Source organism: Typopeltis vanoorti, chromosome 8, assembly GCF_054136105.1.
Source record: "Typopeltis vanoorti isolate ZY-2024b chromosome 8, IOZ_Tvanoo_1.0, whole genome shotgun sequence".
Lineage (NCBI taxonomy): Eukaryota > Metazoa > Arthropoda > Arachnida > Uropygi > Thelyphonidae > Typopeltis > Typopeltis vanoorti.
Genome location: NC_143556.1, coordinates 37,968,802 through 37,990,106, shown reverse-complemented (window position 1 = coordinate 37,990,106; position 21,305 = coordinate 37,968,802). Strand labels below are relative to the sequence as shown.

The 21,305-nt window shown below is 38.5% G+C and overlaps 1 protein-coding gene across 1 annotated transcript in view; it reads left to right on the top strand.

Annotated features, from left to right (window-relative positions):
* LOC150103936 (E3 ubiquitin-protein ligase CCNB1IP1-like) overlaps positions 1-21,305 on the top strand; it is a 164,115-nt gene that overhangs the window by 54,137 nt on the left and 88,673 nt on the right. Inside the window, exon 4 of the mRNA XM_090397101.1 lies at positions 9,920-9,994. Within this exon, the coding sequence (XP_090253227.1) occupies positions 9,920-9,994 (75 nt within the window). The remainder of the gene's footprint in view (positions 1-9,919; positions 9,995-21,305) is intronic.

Genomic DNA, 21,305 nt, shown 5'->3' with positions numbered 1-21,305 from the left:
TGCTTGATCATCTGCAAATCTAGTATTATGTATTGTTCTTCCTCCAATAGTGATTCCTCTTTTCTCTTCATGAAATGCTTCTTTTATCATTTCTTCTGCAAATATATTGAAGAGCGTCGGTGACAGGCAGCATCCCTGTGTTACACCTCTGCCAATCACACATTTTTTAGTTTTTCCTACTTTTGTCTTTATTATGGCCATCTGGTTCACATATAATTCAGCTATTAACCTTCGATCTCTCCAATCTAAATCTATTTTGCATAACATTTCCATTAGATTTTCCCATTTCACCATGTCAAATGCTTTTCAAGGTCAACAAAACATATATAAACTTCTTTATTTACTTCTAGAAAAGATGTTGAAAGATGTAGGAGATCAATTTATGGGTTTACAACACCAGACCTTCAAGAATTTAGTATTCTATAAGATACAGTAAATTCTTGTTCTGATGTTATAAACTTGATGTCACTCTTAGACATATAATATATTGTATGAGATCACATGCTACAGAATGGCAAAATTTCTGTCCAATTTATTTATTCTGTTAGTGGGCCAATCTACTGATCCTATATTAGGCTACTTCAAATATTTTCTATTCAGAAGTATTTAATACTTACTTTTGAATTGCACCCTTACTGCCACCATTTCTTTGTCTAAGGATTATTGGAGAATTTTTGATTTTCCAGAAAGCATATTAAGGCTATTTGATTTTACCATCCATTTTAAATACTTTGTGTGGAAAGAAAATCTATACAAACATATGGAGGGAACAAGTATGGGAATGCTCACTTTTTTCTTCCTTTAGCCAATTATTAGAACATGTAGAGGAAGAACTCTTTCATACTATCTAAACACAGACCTTTTAGTCAGATATATTGATATTTTCACTAATTGATCTCATAGAAATAGCAAAATTATACATAATTTGAAACATATTAATAATTTGCATTCAATGACACAAATCCACCATAAACTTACAGATGGAATTACTGAATTCATTGCCATGCTGATTCTGTAATTAAAAGAGAAACAAATAGCTCTTTGACTTGACTGGACTTGACTTATCTATGCACTGTCAGCCCAGGGTGACTTTTGGCCTCAAGCACCACGTGACGCCACTGGGCACGGTCCTCTGCCACGTTCCAGTCTCCAGCCCGACAGCCTGCAGATCCTCCTCCTCCTGATCCACCCATCTCCTTCTCGGCCTCCCTGATCGAGGTCGGGCCTCCCACACTTGTCTCACAGTCCTTTCGGGGCCCATATGGTGCAGGTGCCCCAGCCACTGAAGACGCCGGGCTTGCAGCTCTGTCAAGACGTCTGCCGAGTTGTACAAAGCGTGTATGGCCGCCTCCTCCAAACTCCGTCTAAAATGATCCCTCCATAGATACGTAGTAGCATCTTATTCTCGAATACTCTCAGGTGGTCAACTTGCCTCACTGTGAGAGTCCATGCTTTGGCACCATAGAGGAGAACAGGTCTGATCAAAGTGTCCTACCTTTGTAGTCCAAGACAGTAAACGCAGCACGAAAAGGGGACGCACTTGATAGTAGGCCACATTTGCAGCATTCATCTGATTCTGGACATCAGCTGCGACTTTGTTGTCTTCAGTCACAATAGACCCCAGGTACCTGAATTCCGTCACCCTCTCAAACCGAGCAGCTCCCTCTAGATCTTGAGCAGCATGGCAACTCTTGAAAAGGTACTTCATCTTCTCAGTGTTTATCTTCAGGCCAATGTCTTCCGCAGCTTCCTCAATAGCAGTAACCATGGCAACTTTCAAAGAATTCCCAGCTCTTCTAACACCTGCCACATTTTTGGGTGTATAATTGAGTCATAGACTTTAGAGAAGTCTATGAAAATATTATGGACTTCCCAGTTATATTCCCCACAATTTTCAAAAACTTGGTGCAGTGTTAAGAGTTGGTCTATTGTAGAACGGTTCCTCCTAAAACCCATCTGGTAATCACCAAGGCACTCTTCTGCATATGGTGTGAGACGCATTAGTATGATGTTAGCCAGCACCTTGTAGCCAGTCGTCAGCAGTGAGATGCCTCTATAGTTGCCGCATTAAGACTTATCTCCTTTTTTATATACAGGGGTGATATGTGCTTCCTTCCACTCTTCCGACAAACGTTCTAACTGCCATAGCAGCAAGATGAGCTGGTGCAGCTGCTCCAGCAGGACATCCCCACCATTCTTCAGAAGCTCTGCCACAATGCAGTCCACTCCTGGAACATTATTATTTTTCAGCATGCCGACAGCATGAGTAATCTCACTAAACGTCAGATCTTCAATATATGGTTCAGCAGTTTGGTAAGGAGTGTAGTTCTCTGGTATTGACATTCCAGCAATGACATTCAGCAAGTTCTAAAAATATCTACGCCACTGAGTGAGAGCATCTTTTGAATTTGTTAGAAGGTTCCTGCTCTCATCTCTTATGATTGCTGCTTGTATCTGGGCACCTTGCATGACTTTAATTATCCGATACATTTCCTGCCCATTATTCGTCACCCTATTACACTCTATGCTGATCACCTTCTCATTAAGATATTTCTGCTTTCCCTTACGTAGACATATATTCTCAACTCTTCTCACCATCTCATATGCAACCTTCTTCCTGCTGTCTGCTAAGTTTTTTTTTTTTTTTTTTTTTTTTTAAATGTTGGGCCCATATATAGGAGGTTGGCTGGTCAACCTATAGTACGTTAGTACTGTATATGGGTGATGAGTTGTGAAAGGAAAAACTTGTTTACATTTGATTTGAATGCCTGTATATTGTATTCCTTGAGAAATATGTCAGGGGGAAGACTGTTCCACAGTACTGCAGTAGCAGGGATGAATGAGGAGGGAAACTTGTTCTGTGGGTTTCGAAGTGTACTGTAAAAGGATGTTGGGCGGCAGCTGTACGAGTTCCGATGGGCTTGGTACAGGGTGGGGGGGGGGAATTATTGATGCTGTTTCAGATGAACCTTTCCCATGAAGGTAGTTATAGAATATACAGATTGCAGAGCCCAAGCGTCTATGTGAAAGTGGGGGAGAGAGCGAGTTGGTGAGGGATGGGTCATTTATTAGTCTAATTGCTCTCCTCTGTATTGAGTCAAGCATTTTGAGGGAGCTTTTTGACGCCCCACTCCAGATGTGAGAGCAGTATTCAAGAGCTGGGGGGATTTGTGACTTGTATAGTGTTAACAGCTGTTCAGAGGTGAAGTAGCGTCTTGAGCGAAAGAGAAAACCTAGTTTTTTGGAAGCTGAGGATGCAGTGGTTGTGATGTGTTTATGCCAGGAGAGGCTTGATGTCAAGGTAATTCCGAGAAGAGAAATTTCATCTTGTCTGTGAATTTGAGTGTTATCGAAAATAATGATGGGGTAAATTGGTTCATTTTTGTGAGAAATAAGACAGAACTGGGTTTTACTAGCATTGAAGTTGACAAGGTTGTCTGAGCCCCATCAGAGGATGGCTTGGAGGTTGGAATTAAGGGCAGTAGTGGCTGATGTTCTGTGGGTTGAAGTGAGTTGTGTAGGGTAGGGTTTGTCAAATGAAAGGGAAGAATGTAGTGTGCTGTCATCTGCAAAACTGTGTATTGGGTTAGAGGTCAACTGAAGTAGGTCATTGATATATAGAAGGAAGAGGGTCAGTGAGAGAACTGAACCTTGAGGGACCCTGGCATTAGTTGGATGGTGAGAGGATAGGGAGCCGTCTTCCATCACACATAATGTGCGTCCAGACAGGAAGCTGGCAATCCATCTGCAGAAGTCCCGAGGCAGTCCAAATGATGGGAGTTTGCTTAGTAAGCTTTTGTGCCAGACTCAGTCAAAGGCTTTGGAGATATCAAGTGCAACTACTTGGGATTCGCCGAATTTCTCCATAGCGCTTATCCAGTGATGGGTGATGTATGAGAGTAGATCTCCTGTTGAACGGGTTTGGCAGAATCCGTACTGGTGGTCGCTTATTAGCCATGTACCTTCAAGGTAGATTAGGATTTGAGAGTTGATGGTTTTCTCCATTACTTTAGATAGGACTGAAGTGAGTGAGATAGGATGGTAGTTAGATGGCAGTGATTTGTCACCCTTTTTAGGAATAGATTGAATATAGGCCAGTTTCCAGGTTTTGGGATATATACCAGTGGAGTAAGAGAGTACAGGTGACATAAATAGGAGTCAGTTCAGATACACAGACCAATTCCGTCTGTGCAAGGAGTCTTTTTTGTGTCTAATTTAGACAACAGGTTTGTGATGTCTTTTTTGGCAAAAGGATATAAGGGGCATTGTATGTTGGGTAGTTCGAATGACTGGAGGGCATTTGCCATTATCAGTTATGTGTACGTTGGAGGCAAAGTGTGATGCCAGGAGGTTAGCTTTTTCTATGGGTGATGTTGCAAACGAGCCATTTGGTATGATACAGGTCGAATAGTGTAGGGCAAAAGTTACGGCCAATTGCCTTGGCAAGGGACCAAAAGCATGGCTGCCGTTTGGACCGGCTGCAAGCTTCCTGCTTTTTGCCCACTCAAAATCTGTTTTGGAAGCATTGATAGTTTTCTTGCATTTGTTTCTATTATAATTTGGACTATTTTAATGCCAAACTACTCTTGTGTGGGAGTAACTCTGTAGGCATTGTTGCATGGGGGAGAAGATAAGCACTAAGTTGTGGTCAGAATTATCCAGGGGGGTTTACTACATTCACTGCATATTTAGAGGGATCATTAATAAGGAAGATATCTAGGGTATTTGGGGAGTGGTTTAGGCTATCTGGTATTCTGGTCGGTTTTTGAATAATTTGTGTGAGATCATTAATGACTGCAAATGTTTCAGCATCTCTGCCTGCAGGATCTGTATGACTGGAAGAGGAAAGCCAATCGGTGTTATGGATGTTGAAATCTCCCAGGAGAGAGATTTTGCTGTTTGGGGAGTGCGACTGGAGAAAATCAACTTTTAAGGAGAGGAAATGAAAGAGCTCTGAGTGATTAGGAGAGTGATAGAGACAGCAGATGAATTTGACTGAGTGGAGGAGGGATATCTTCAGCCAAAGAAGGTCGAAGTCGGGCGATTCCAAGCTAGTTGTTCTCTGGCAGGGTATGTCAGAGCGGATATATGCACAGATACCACCCTTGGATCGAAAGGAGTTAAATAGTGTATAGTTAGGAAGGTTGAGATGAATAGTGCTGGGGGGAGGTGAGATTTGAGTTTCGGTTAAAAAGAGTAGGTGGGATTTGGTGGACTGCAGGTGGTAGTGGATGCTGTTAAGGTTAGAGTTGAGGCCACGGATGTTGGTGAAATGGATATGCAAGGTTCTGTGAGGCATGGATTTGACCCCAAGGGTCCTTGTTTCCTATGCAGTGCCTGAATACTGGTGTTCTTGGTGGCTGCTGGTATCACTTTGTTTTTGTACTAGTTTGGATTGTTTGTAGTCCATTACCCAATTGTTGTCTCCATTTTGGCATTTTTCTTCTAGTTGTTTTTGGAGTTGGCGTCTTTATCTCTCTGGGCAAAGGTTAAATCAGGTCAAGCACATATGAGCGACTGTGGGAAAGTGTCCTTTAGCTTGTTGTTTATCGCTGTTATAAATTTGGTTGTGTTTATTGGTGAGTTGCAGGTCACTTTCATGAGACGTGGATAGTCCATTCCGTCCTTTCTTTTGTTTATGGGTCCGATACAATGGCATTTGACGATGTTTCTGGGATTGAAATTGCATTCTCCTGCAAGTTTGCCGATGTCTTCTTTTAGGGATTTATGTTTTCTGTCGGAAAATTCAGGTTAACAGCATTGAGTTTCCTATTTTCAAGCGAATCATGTACCGATGATGTGATTAATTCACAAAGTTTGTTAGCAGGCATGGGTGCAATTGCGGTCGGGTGCGATCGTTGAGCGTCTCAAGCTTAGTTTCCAAATTTCCAGTTTTGGAGGAGAAGGTATCTATCATGATATTAAGCTGCCGCTCAAGGTTTGTGACTCTTTTGCCTAGATTTAGTATCTGTTTTATGGAAGGAAGGCACATCATATAGAAGTAGGACTGGTTTAGATCGGTGAAAAGCTTGTGCACCGATTCCTTTATTTTTGCGCAAGAAATATGTATCCAGTTGCAGCAGAAATTGCAAAATATTCCTTTTTTCTCTTCTTTAACTTCTGTTTCACAGCTGCGGCACTTCTTAATGTCATTCGGTTTGTTGGTGATCGACGACGCTACGCTGATGGGACTCGAGCTAAGTAGTTCAATAGTGCTTCCCTTCGTTTCGCTACAGCTTCTTCACACTCTCTATTAAATCATGCCTTTCTTCTTCTTCTCTTTCTCTTTCCCACAGTCCTCGAGGCAGCAGATGCGACCCTATTTTTGATGGTGCCCCACATCTTATCTGGATCACCCTCCTGTAGCTCCTGAAAGTGGTTTTGCAGCTCTAATTGGAAAGCCCGCCTGCCTTCCGCTGTTTTCAACTTGTCCAGGTCCCATACAGGTCGTGTGGTAGGACACAAAGGCTTCTGGACTGCAATTCTGTGCCTGAAATCATAGGCTACCAGGTAGTAGTTGCTATCTCCATCTGCTCCTCTAAAAACTCCTCACATCCGAGATGAAGTTGTGGTGACGCCGATACACTAGTACACGGTCTATTTGGTTAGCTGTTCTACCATCCGGCGATCTCCAGGTCTGCTCTTTATCATTTGCAATTTCCATGGGCCTATCTTCATAGGTTGCTATTTGCATCATAAGTCCAGCCATCATTGTCCTCTCAAATTTTTTTTCTCAAGATCCCATTGAATCAAGCTCCTGACATCTCTTCACTAGATGCTCTTTGCCAAAATGAAATGAACCACATCAAGCATCCTTTCTACCCTTATAATATCAGATATGAGAGAGAATGCCACTATATTAAAGGAGAGAGAGAGGGCTCTGGATGAGTTAACAAACCTGCCAAAAAATTTTGATGACACAATGGATCTGATTGATCCATTAGTTGAATCAATAAGGATTTGTTCAGGAGCAAAAAGTTTCTCATCTTTTATAAATCCTCGATGCATTTTCAAACTTCAAGTATTGAGTTGATGCATTATCAAGTAGAAGAACTATTTTTACCAAGTTCTTATTCTGAAGATATTGCTCTAGTGCTGTAGTAAAACAATTCAGAAACCAATCTTGAAAAATATCAGGGATCATTCACTCCTTTTGTATTATTACTCTTATAAATCACTGTGAATCAAGAGTTAATCACATTCTTCAATGCTCTTGGATTCTCAGAATGATCAAAATGGCCCCATTTTGAAGTCTTCTTAGGCATTTGATTCTACTGTTAGTGTAAGAAGATCTTTTAATGCCTTGTCTCCTGACAGCTTTTGTTTATCCGTCATCATGTGTGTTTTGGGGTATATTTTTTCTATGGCTTTATTGAAGTTGAACACTTGGGGAAGGTAAATAACATAAAGTATTGTAATCATATACATAAACTTTTAAGATGTACTATAGGCATCACTCTCCCTTTTTTTGTGAGTGCATTGTAACTAGATAAATAATTTGATTGTTTAAAACCAATTCAAAAAATTATAATAAATCACTGAAGTTTGCTTCTGATAAAAAATGTTCACATGTTCAAAATTCTAATTGTATTCTGTGAATGCAGTCTCTTTGCTGAGAGTGCACAATATATCTTGTGTTTCGCATAATATGAGATGAAAAATTGAAGATTTGTTCATTCTTTCTGATTAATGACAGCAAACCAAAACTAATACATCCCTAATTGAAATAGTGGGTCAGTATTTGAGTTTGAAAAATACATTGTATACACATTCTGTTTAATATCCATTCTGTGATATGATATCTTGTGCATTCAACACTTTACTCTCAATTATTATTATTATTATTCATTTTTCTTTACTTGGGCATCTCCATTGAGTCAGAGATCCATTGTATCAGACCTGCATTAAACATTATTTACATGATATCTATTATACCTTACCTTGAATTCATTCGCTGACAAAACATTCACAGCTGCCTCTAGCAACCTTGCTCATTCACCACATTCAAAAAATCTATTCTTGCATTCTTGCTAACCACACTCTGTATACTTTCCAGGGATGACCTTGTTCTCTCACTTCCTGATATATATTTGAAAAAAAATTATCTGTGTCAACTTTGTAAAACCCCCTTTAATAATATGTTTCTATCACATACCCTCCTTTCCTGTCAACTAGCTATTGTAACCCATGGACTTTCAATTAGTCACTCATCTGTGGATCATCTCCACCATCTCCTCATCCAAAGAAATCCAGGTGTGACCTAAAGTGTTATAAAAAGGAATAATAACATCACTCTCCTTGCTTGTCAGGTTTTCAACAGCCATGTAACCTGATGAACTGTTATGACTACTCTTTAGTATGTCTTCTGAATTTCAACTCTTCCTCCACAGTCACTCCCAAATTTCTGCCTCATCAATTTCCAATTCCATCAGTTTATTTAGTGCATAGCTTATGATTTCTTCATTCCAAAGAGCATTGGAACATTACCACAATAAATTGGTAACTGTTATCCTTTGCTCATACTGTCGACCTATTTAAATCATCCTGCAGTATCTCTGTATCATCTAATCAGGAAACAACTGGATCTGTCTCCTTAAATTCATTTCCTATATCACTGATGTGAAAATTAAATAGCACTTGCCCAAATGCAGAGCCTTATGGTACACCATTAGTCACCTGCCTTCTCCTGAATTCATTCATACCATATATTATTCTTCAATGACTGTTCATCAACCAATCTTGGTTGATGAACAGTCAATCTTCTATCTGTATCACTCACTAGCTTTATATCCATCTCTTTGCTCTAGTTTAGGTAGCAGAGCTTCCATACAGTATCCTGTAGAATACCTTCTTGAAGTTTAGCAGGTAGCCATAGCCTTTATCCAACTCTGTTAACACATTATTATAAAAAGTGAACATATTACTTATGCAAGACCTAACTTTTGCAAACCATGCTACCCACTCCCCCACCACCCATAGAGTATCATTTTCCTCTCCAGTAATACTTTAGCCACCACTCCTGAGATACCAACTGGCTTATAGTTTGATGCCTCTATCTTGGCACCTCCTTTAATCAAAAGAACTATTTGCCCTCTTTCCATTCCCTTGACACCTTATCGATAATAGGCAATATCAATATAATTTAATCAGTAATGCAATCTAATCTGTCTGATTTTCTTCATATTCTATCTTTTCCTTTCTCACCACACACCAGCCATTCTTAAACTGTCCATTGTGACCCTCAAAAGAGTCAAGAAAAAAAAAAGATTATGGGAGCTCACAGCAAACATTGATAAATGTGAATAAATTAAATATTAATTTTATAACTATTGAAATATTATATGATACAACCTTTCATTCTGCCTTTTCAAATTTTCTTGTTTTTATTTATATATGTAAACTTTTTAAACTATAAAAATTTAATATTAAATATAACTGTGTGTGTGTGTGTGTGTGTGTGTGTGTGTGTGTGTGTGTGTGTGTGTGTGTGTGTGTGTGTGTGTGTGTGTGTGTGTGCGCGCGCGCGCGCAATAAATATGTTCATTATTTCTATTTCTTATTTAATTTAAGCTCCGAAACTGATACTGATATATGTTTAAAAAGTTTACATATATAAAAAACCTAATTTAATCAATACTGCCAGGGGTTGCTAATAATTTCATCTTATGAAAAGGGGTTGTGATTAAAAAAAAAAAAAAAAAAACGAATATGTGCTTCACACTACTCATGCCATTACTGGTTGTTCTCTGAAATTCCTGCCTAATGTTAAAATAAGCATGATATGAAATAATATGATTAATGAACAAAGTTAAAATTGAACTGTGGAAACTTGACATTTATTATTCATGAAAAAATTTAACATACTGTAGTACAGAGTAATCTAAATCTAATCTAATTTAATTTTTAATTTTGGAAACAGATGATCTTAGCTGGACAAAAACCAGAGATAGTACTTGAGATTTGCACCAGAGCTATAGCATTTTGGACTTATCAAGTGAGCTTCTATACTTGTCTTTTATATTCATCAGGAAATAAAAGTAAAATTGTTGATAGAAACTAGTAATAATATTGTAATAGTGTTGCAGGTATCAGTAATAGTGTGTAATGATGTACAGCTGTGTGTTAGATTCTGCTTTAAGTACTGCCATTAACATCAGTGGTAATTCCTTGGTAAGAGAGGTAATATTTTTCATAGGTTAGATTGCAGTAATGCAAAATTTCTGAGATGTTTATGCTAGTTTACTGATTATGCTAGGAATAACTGATTTAAAACTGGAGTTATTTAAAAAATGATAGAGGATTTTTTGCACTTATTAGCCAGTAAATCAAGAGTGAAAAAGTTAATTTCATTAATGGAATGCTATGATCTGATAAAGAGGAAGAATCCATTGTCAGAGCAATGGTTGCTAATTGGATTCTAAGTAGATTGTGTTATTAGCAGCCACTGCTCTGACAATGGATTCTTCCTAATTATCAGATCAGTGCATTATATTAATGAAATTAACTTTTTTACTCTTGATTTACTGGCTAATAAATGCAAAAATGCTCTGTCATTTTTTAAATAGCTCCAGTTGCTTATTGCTTGCTAGTTGCTGTGCTTATATGTCATTATTATTATTAAGGACACCTCCATAGAGTCTGTAGACTCACCACAGGGAAGGCTACTAACATTCCAAAAACCAAATATTAACAACCATTTGCACACAATACCTGTCATACTTTTCTTTGAACTCATTCACCAACACAGCATTCACAACTGACCATGGCAACCCTTTCCGCTCATTCACCGCTCCCTGAAAAATAAAAAAACTAGTCCTCACACTTTTACTAAATAAATCCTAGTTCACCCTACACTAGTCACGAAACATTTCACATGTTAATCATCCTATAATAACCTTTAAGTACTTATATGACCTTATCATATCCCTCCTTTCTATTAGCCAATTTCTGTAATCCACACGTTTTCGATCTATCCTTGTAAGGAGCCTCCCATAGACTTGCCACAATCTTGGTCACTTTCCCTGGATATCCTTTCCACCTTTTCTACATCTTCAAGGAACATAGGTGATTAGATCTGTGCACATAGTCAAATGGGACCATAAAGGCTTTATAAAGAGATGGGCAAGGGCAGTGTGGTGGGGGAAATGGCAACCAGCAAGTGACTTGGATAGGACCCTTGCTGTCTATAAACAGTGAAATGAACTGCTGAGTTTATTTAAAAATGCCACAAATATGAGGAATAAGGGAGATGAAATGGTTTCACTGATTGAGTTTATTTGCTCCAAAATCGTTGGACTAAGTAAAATATAGTTGAATAAAGATGATATCCAAACTGGAATAAAAATGGAAGGATACAGTATTTTTTGCAAGGATAGGAAGGACAAGAAGGAAGAGTGCTGCTGATAATAGCAGGGGAATTATGTCCACATAAGGTAGACATGAAAGAGGGAAATAGTGGCAATGGTTATGAGGCAGTGTGGTGTAAAGTGGAGGTTGACAGGAAGACATATTTAGTCAGATGTTGCTATAACCCAGAGAATGTGAAGGGTGGTGATGAAGAAATTCAGTGGCCACATTGCACAAGTCACATTGGATAATGACAATGATGCCACGGATCCTGACATGACATGCAGAAATAAAGAGGTTATGATACGATTGTATAAGGCCTTAATCAGGCTTCATATGGATTATTGTGCACAGATTTGGTCACCAGGTTTTCATAATGATGAGGATATATTAGAAAGGGTTCAGAGAAGATTAACAAAGTTGGTCAATGGTTTTTGGAATGTGGAGTACGAGCACAGATTAAGAGAATATAAATTGCAAAGCCTCGTGAACAGGAGGAGGGGGGGGAGGGGTTATGATTGAAACATATAAGCTAGTCAGGGGTTGTTATCATATCAGATTGAGATGGAAAAGATTTGTCATAGAATGGAAGAAACGGTAGAACAACAGGTCATCGCTCGAAACTGTATAAGGAGGGTGAGAGCAGAGGAGTGAGGAGTGGGTTCATAGCATGGAGAGTGGTTGGTGAATGTGTTGTGAATGTTGACACATTGAATCAGTTTAAGGCATGGTTGGATGTGCATCGTGTGCAATAGTGTGTACCTCCCACAATGCGTCTATGACTCCATTTAGGTCAGCATTTGACTACTTTGAAATATGTCTTCTGAACTTTAACTCAGAGTCCACTAGTACCTTCAGATCTTTAGCTTCCATAATTTCTTGTGGTTCAGTTCCATCAGTGTAGTACATAAATGGTAATCTTTTCGTTCTGAAAATGCATAACTCTACAATTTGTCACATTAAACTGACAGCTATTCTTTCTCTTCCCATGCTGTTAGTCTATATAAGTTTTCCTTCAAGATCTTAACATCATTTTTATTAACTGTTGCTCTACCCAGTTTTACATCATCAATAAATATTGAATATGCCCTGTCAGATCATTTCCTATATCATTAATGTACAAGTTAAATAATAGTAGCCCAAGTCTAGTGCCTGTGGCACACCATCGTCACATGCCTTCTCCTGGACTCGACTTCTCCATGAACTATTCTCTGATGTCTATTCATTAGCCATCCTTTTATCACCCTACCAGCTTCATATCCAACCCATTTGCTACAGGTTATATATGAGAGTTTTGTGCAGTACCCTATCAAATGTTTCTTTTGATAGGGTCATGATAGTACTCTATCATGACCCTATCAAATGTTTCTGCAATTTATATCAGTGTCATCATGTAACCATTCCTCTTATCCACCTCAGCTGTTACATTTACAAAAATGTGAGTAAATTACTGAGGCACGGTCTACCCTTCACAAAAAAATTCTGCCCCATATACAGTATCCGATTCCTGTACACCAATTCCTGAATTTTACCTTTAACCAACTTCTCCAGTACTTTGACCACCATTCATGAGATGCTGATTGGTTGATAATTTGCTACCTCTGTCTTAGAGCTTAGTGATAAGATCAGTAAGAACAGAGGACTTCAATTCATTCCCAGCAAGACAAAGATTATGGTTCTCAAAGATTATGCTTCTCTGTCTAAATATAGACAGAGAAGCTCCTGAAAACATGTATATCTTAATGAAGAAAGAATTGAGGAAGTCATCTCATCTCATCTCATCCACTTGGCAATGGGTTAAGTCCACTAAGAAGAAAGGTTCTCCACTTATCGCGATCTTTAGCCATCTCACTCATGACTCTATAGCTGGGTAGATGGGAATGTTCTTTCAGCAACTTTATCCAAGTACTTCTTGGTCTGCCTCTAGGTCTTTTTTTGTCTATATATCCATTCAGAGCTAAGTATGGGAGTCTATGAGGGGCCATTCTCTGAATATGACCAAACCATCTCAGTTGATGCTTAATGATTGTGTCTATTATATTATCTGGGAAGTTTAAATCTGTTCTGACTTGATCATTAGTCTTGTGTTCCATCCAGTGGATGTTATTAATTTTTCTGAGGCATTTCATTTCAAATGCTTGAAGTTTCTTGATTGGTTGTTGAGTTAATCTCCAGGCTTCTGAAGCATAAGTAGCCGTTGGGATAATAATTGTTTTATATAATTTTAGATTTGGGATTTTTTTATTTTTCCATATTTTGTTTAGTTTATTCATGTTGGTCCAACCTAGGTTTAGCCTGTGTTTTACTGTTTCCATATTGTTGAGGTTACTAGCTATAAGACTGCCAAGATAAACATATTTATTAACTTGTTCCAGCAGATGATTTTCAAGATTTATAGAAATATTTTCTTCTTCTCTACCTATCTTCATTATTTTTGTTTTATGAAGATATATTTTCATACCATAAGTTTTACAAGAGTCATTTAAAATATTAATAGTTTTTTCTAGCTGTGGTTTAGAATCTGCTAAAATAATGATATCATCTGTGTATTTTATGTGATTAATGTTGGTACCATTGATTTTTACATCTGGTTCATCAGCTATGGTTTTACAGACTTTTCTAGGAAGGGGATAAAGAGTTGAGGTGAGAGAGGGCATCCCTGCATTACACCTTTCTTGACTCTGAAATCCTCGGTTTTAATGTTGTTCATTTTAACAAAGGCTTTGGTGTCTCCATAATAATTTGTAATAAATGTTAAAATATCTGAATCCATTTTTATGTTTTTTAGGATAGTGATCAATTTGTTTCTATTAACTGAATCAAAGGCTTGCTTAAAATCTATAAAACAACAGTATATGGGCAGGTTGTATTCCCAATATTTTTCTGCTATATTCTCTATATTCTGCTATACTCTGAAATCCTTGGTTTAATGTTGTTCATTTTAACAAAGGCTTTGGTGTCTCCATAATAATTTGTAATAAATGTTAAAATATCTGAATCCATTTTTATGTTTTTTAGGATAGTGATCAATTTGTTTCTATTAACTGAATCAAAGGCTTGCTTAAAATCTATAAAACAACAGTATATGGGCAGGTTGTATTCCCAATATTTTTCTGCTATATTATTAATGGTGAAGATATGGTCTATGGTGGATATATGATTTTTTCTGTAAGCACCTGTGTTCTCTTTTGTATAATTCGAATGAATAGTTTATAACTATGACTTAAGAGTGTTATTGGTCTATAATTTTCACATATTCTTTTGTCTCCTTTTTTGTGAATTGGTATAATAATTCCTGTTTTCCAGTCAGTTGGGATTACTCCAGTATAAAAAATTTGATTAAATAAATTCATTAAGAAATTAATAGCTTCCTTGCCACCATATTTCCATAATTCTATAGATATTTCATTTTTACCCTTAGCTTTTGAAAGTTTCATTTGGTTTATTGCATTTATAATTTCTGCTGAAGTTATGGGTGGTGCCTTTTCACATATCATCTTTTCTGTTACACTTTCCTCCTCCTCCTGTTCTTTTTGAAATAACGTTTGATAGTAGTCCTTCCAAATTATTTTAATATTTTGTATTGACCCAGTTTCTAGATTGTTTTTATCCTTCATTGTTAATGGTTTATCTTTATAGATCTTAGTTAATTCTTTGATAATTTTGTATACTGTTTTATTATCATTTCTTTTATTAACTTCTTCACAGAGTTTTGCTTTTTCCTCCAACCAGTTATTTTTGGCAGATATGCACATTTTATCAATTTTGTTTTTATTCTTATAATGTTGTTAATTTTCTTCTGTATTTTTTATATTTAATATATGCTTTGCTGTTCTTTTTTCTTCTAAAGTGTTTAGAATTTCAGGGGTTATCCATTCATGATTTGGTCTTGATGTTGTACCAAGTATGTTTCTTGCAGTACTTATAACAATTTTTTTACCTTGATTCCCTGTATTTTTTATATTGTCATAGGATAATCTTCTAAACTCATTTCCTATTAGTGTCTGATAATTATCTCGCATAGATTTCTCTTTCAGTTTTGACAGGTCCACTTTGTTGATAGGAGCTCGTGATTTATGATACTTGAATTTTAGTTTAATTTTTGCTGCAAGCAGTTCATGGTCAGTGTCGAAGTTTTTAAAGTTCTGACATTCTGCACTGATGATTTCCAATTGCGTTTGATTAGAATGTAATCAATACAGTTCTTTATTGTACCAGCTGGTGAGGTCCATGTATATTTGTGGGAAGGTCTATGGAAAAAAAGGGTGTTACAGATAAATAGATGGTTTGCTTTACAAAATTCTAATATTCTTTCTCCTCTTTCATTTCTGTTATCAACTCTGAACCTGCCCATCACATCCTCCATGCTTGGGGTAAACTTTCCAATTTTGGCATTAAAATCACCCATCACTATTAATATATCTTTCTTATTGGTCTTGTCTATTAGATCTTGCAACTTATCATAGAAGGTATCGATTTCTTCATCTTCATGTGACTGGTCAGGGGCATAGATTTGAATAATTGTAAAGTGAAAATTTTTTTTCTTTACCTTTTAATCTAATAATGATCATTCTTGGGCCATGTGGTTCTATGGCCATGACTGCATTTTGAAGCATATTGTTCACTAAAATGGCGACTCCTTCTCTATGTATATTGTCCTCTCTGCCCGAGTAGAATAGTTTTCCTGAATTTAGGTTTATAACTCCTTCTCCTGTCCAATGGGTTTCAGCCAAGCCTACAATGTCCCATGTAATCCTAGCAAGTTCTTTTTCCATCAAATTTATTTTCCCAGGTTTTAACAGTGTCCTTATATTTAAGGTTAAGAAATGCGAAACTCTATTGGCTGACCACATACTAAACTTCTCGGCTGCTCCCTGTGATCTAGGATCAGTCGCGTTGGTTTCCTCGGACGTAGTAATATTCTCTTGACACAGTGGAGACTCCTGATTCATAGAGTTAAATGGCAGAATAATGCAGATGGCTTGCCACTCCTCTGCCGCATCCTGTGGTCCACGACTCCTTATTCTTTATTTGGAGCAACCTGTTGGTGTTTCCCTCATCCGCCACCCGAGAGACGCACCTTGTAGGAGTCAGGTCTCCCCCAGGTTGAGGAAGTCAGCAAGTTTAAATACCTTGGCTCCATTATTAATGTGAAGAAATTAAACAGTCTGGTCAAAGGCACTGCTAGTTCCCTAGTGCATTCTCATAATATGCAAGCTGGCATTCTGTCTAATCCTGTAGCTGTATTCACAGCAAAGTTTTGTAATAATCATATACATCTATGTGTCATCTACCTCTCTTTCTATGCTAGCTCTTGTCACATCTGTTACTGCAATGTCTCTACCGGCTTAGTGATGTTACTTATCCATTTGCTTCCTACTTTATTTATCCTCCTGAGTAGATATGCACTCTTTTATTCCTTCCTTCAAACACCTCATAGTAGTGCATTTCTCATGCACTACTAACATCCTACCCCTGCAGTTTGTCATCCTGGGGCATATGATTTGGTAGCAATAGTTATCATCTAAATACTAATGAATACTTGAATTGAGTAAGGCTATAAAATCTAACATTTTTAAGACTTAGAAGTGACATGAAAGAAAATTCGTCACAATTGCTCGGATGTAGAGACAAAGGGAAAACACCTTTCTATTATTACAAGTAATAATAGAAGGGTTTAAATAGAGGAACATTAGAGGGTTTAATTAGAGGAACATGCCCTTCAAAATGTAAAGAATAAACATAAATTGGTGGTATAATAACAGATTGTGATAGAAAAAAAGATAGGTGGTGCCAGCGAATAATCAATGTTAAATTTGTGCTCCTGCATTTTATCGTAACTGCAAGTGTTTTTTGTACAAACTAAGCAGCAAACAGAAAGGTAACAGAAGGTGCTTAGCAGCTGACTACTACATTACAACTCGAAAGTACCCATAGTCCACTAAACCTGCTATATTTTACAACTAAAAAACAGCCATGAAAGCTGACGGGACTCTGCTACTGCGAGTCCCGTCAGCGTAGCATCGCCGATCACCAACAAACCGAATGACATTAAGAAGTGCCGCAGCTGTGAAACAGAAGTCAAAGAAGGGAAAAAAGGTATATTGTGCGATTTCTGTTGCAACTGGATACATATTTCTTGCGCGAAAATAAATGAATCGGCGCACAAGCTTTCATCGATCTAAACCAGCCCTATTACTGTACGATGTACTTCCCTTCTGTAAAACAGATACTAAACCTAGGCAAAAGAGTCGCAAACCTCGAGCAGCAGCTTAATATCGTGATCGATACTTTCTCGTCCAGAATCGGAAAGTTGGAAACTAAGCTCAAGATGCTTAACGATCAGTGCCCATCCCTGCTTTGTGAACTTTGTGAACTAATCACATCGGTACATGAGTCGCTTGAGGCCAAAAATAGGAAACTCATGGTTTAAATCCTGAACTTTCCTACAGAAACAGTAAATCCCTAAAAGAAGACATCGGCAAACTTGCAGGAGAATGCAATTTCAATCCCAGAAACATTGTCAAATGCCATCGTATCGGACCGATAAACAAAAGAAAAGATGGAACAAACTATCCACATCTCGTGAAAGTGACCTGTGACTCACCAATAAACACAACCAAATTTATAACAGTGATAAACAACAAGCTAAAGGACACTTGTCCCCAGTCGCTCATAGGTCCTCTAGAGAGAACAAAGATGCCAACTCTGAAAATAATTAGAAGAAAAACGCCAAAATGGAGACAACAGTTGGGTAATAGACTACAAACAATCCAAACTAGTACAAAAACCAAGTGACACCAGTAGCCACCAAGAACACTAGCATGCAGGCACTGCATAGGAAACGTGCAGTACCCTTGGGATCAAATCCATGCCTCACAGAACCTTGCATATCCACTTTACCAACATCCATGGCCTCAACACTAACCTCAATAGCATCCACTACCACCTGCAGTCCACCAAATCCCACCTACTCTTTTTAACCGAAACTCAAATCTCACCTCCCCCCAGCACTATTCATCTCAGCCTTCCTAACTACACACTATTTAACTCCTTTCGACCCAAGGGTGGCGTCTGTGCATATATCCACTCTGACATACTCTGCCAGAGAACAACTAGCTTAGAATCACCTGACTTCGACCTTCTTTGGCTGAAGATATCCCTCCCCCACTCAGTCAAATTCATCTGCTGTCTCTATCACTCTCCTAACACTACCAATCACTCAGAGCTCTTTCATTTCCTCTCCTTAAAAGTTGATTTTCTCCAGTCCCACTCCCCAAGCAATGAAATCATTCTTCTGAGTAATTTCAACTTCCATAACACCAATTGGCTTTCCTCTTCCAGTCATACAGATCCTGCAGGCAGAGATGCTGAAACATTTGCAGTCACTAAGGACCTCACACAAATTGTTCAAAAACCACCAGAATGCCAGATAACCCAACCCACTCCCCAAATACCCTAGATATCTTCCTTACTAATGACCCCTCCAATTATGCAGTGAATGTACTAAGCTGCCTAGGTAATTCTGACCACAACTTAGTGCTTATCTCCTCCCCATGCAACAATGCCTACACAGTTACTCCCACACAAGAGTAGTTTGGCATTATAATAGTCCACATGGGACAGTCTCCGAGACTACTATGCTTCATTCCCATGGTTAGTCTATTGTTTCCGGATTTCCAGTCCAGAATGCACCGAATGCATCACCAGTGATCTTCGCTGGCATGAAAGCATATATTCCACACATTACTCAGACCTATCATCCCCTAACTAAATCTTGGTTCTCCAAAAAATGTGCCAAGGCTGTACAAATGAAAAATCAGGCATACCACAACTGGCTCAAATCAAGAACCCCATCCTCATTCAGTGCCTACACTGAAGCCCGAAACAAATGCAAGAAAACTATCAATACTTCCAAAACAGATTTTGAATGGGCAAAAAGCAGGACTCTTGCAGCCTGTCCAAACGGCAGCCGTGCCTTTTAGTCCCTTGCCAAGGCAATTGGTTGTAACTTTTGCCCTACACTATTTCCATATCTATCATATCCAGATGACTCATTTGCAACATCACCCATAGAAAAAGCTAACCTCCTGGCATCACACTTTGCCTCCAATGCACACATAACAGACAATGGCAAATGCCCTCCAGTGATTCCAACTGCTCAACATACAATGCCTCCTATATCCTTTTGCCAAAATGTCACAAACCTGCTGTCTAAATTAGACACAAAAAAGTCTCCTGGCCCAGACAGACCAGGAGACTTTGTAAGCATTCCTCCAATTATCCTGAAGATCTCCATCTGAACTGACTCCTATCCTATGTCACCTGTACACATTCTTACTCCACTGGTATATATCCCAAAACCTGGAAACTGGCCTATATTCAAACCTATTCCTAAAAAGGGTGACAATCACTGCCATCTAACTACCGCCCTATCTCACTCACTTCAGTCCCATCTAAAGTAAATGAGAAAATCATCAACTCTCAAATTCTAATCTACCTTGAAGCTACCCAGCTATCAAGCGACCACCAGTACGGATTCCACCAAAGCCTTCAACAGGAGATCTGCTCTCATACATCACCTATCACTGGACAAGCACTAATTTGGCAAATCCCAAGTAATTGCACTTGATATCTCCAAAGCCTTTGACCGAGTCTGGCACAAAGGCTTACTAAGCAAACTTCCATCATTTGGGCTGCCTAAGGACTTCTGCAGATGGATTGCCAGCTTCCTGTCTGGACGCACACTATGTGTGATGGTAGACGGCTCCCTATCCTCTCACCATCCAACTAATGCTGGGGTCCCTCAAGGCTCAGTTCTCTCACCGACCCTCTTCTTTCTATATATCAATGACCTACTTCGGTTGATCTCTAGCCCAATACACAGTTTTTCAGATGACAGCACACTACATTCCTCCCTTTCATTTGACCCTACCCTACACAGCGCACTTCAACCCACAGAACATCAACCACCACTGCCCTTCAACGCTAGTAAAACCCAGTTCTGTCTTATTTCTTACAAAAATGAACCATTTTACCCCAGCATTGTTTTCGATAACACTCAAATTCACAGACAAGATGAAATTTCTCTTCTCGGAATTACCTTGACATCAAGCCTCTCTTGGCATAAACACACAGCTTCCAAAAAACTAGGTTTTCTCTTTCGCTCAAGATGCTACTTCACCTCTAAACAGCTGTTAACACTATACAAGTCACAAATCCACCCAGCTCTCAAATACTGCTCTCTCACATCTGGAGTGGGGCTCCAAAAAAGCTCTCTCGAAATGCTTGATTCAATACAGAGGAGAGCAATTAGACTAATAAATGATCCATCTCTCACCAACTCGCCCCCCCCCCCACTTTCACATAGACGCTTGGTCTCTGCAATCTGTATATTCTATAGATACTTTCACGGGAAAGGTTCATCTGAAACAGCATCAATAATCCCCCCCACCCTGTACCAAGTCCATCGGAACACGTACAGCTGCCGGCCAACATCCTTTTACAGTACACCTTGAAACCCACAGAACAAGTTTCTTCAGCTGTTCCACATCCCTGCTACTGCAGTACTGTGGAACAGTCTTCCCCCTGACATATTTCTCAAGTAATACAATATACAGGCATTCAAATCAAATGTAAACAAGTTTCTCCTTTCACAACTCATCACCCATATACAGTACTAACGTACTATAGGTTGACCAGCCAACCTCCTGTATATGGGCCCAACATAAAAAAAAAAAAAGATGGTTTAAATTATTTACTGAGAAATTAAGCTACATATTTTTGGGATTTCTGAGTCTAAACATTGACTTTGCTCTGTTATTTATGTGAACACTCTTCGTGTTGTTACTATTCCTATTAATGCTCTTCCTATTATATGCTGTGATATAATGAATGTTATCACTAAGTACATAATAGTAATTATAATATTGTCAGAAGAGACTGAAGAAGGAAAAAGA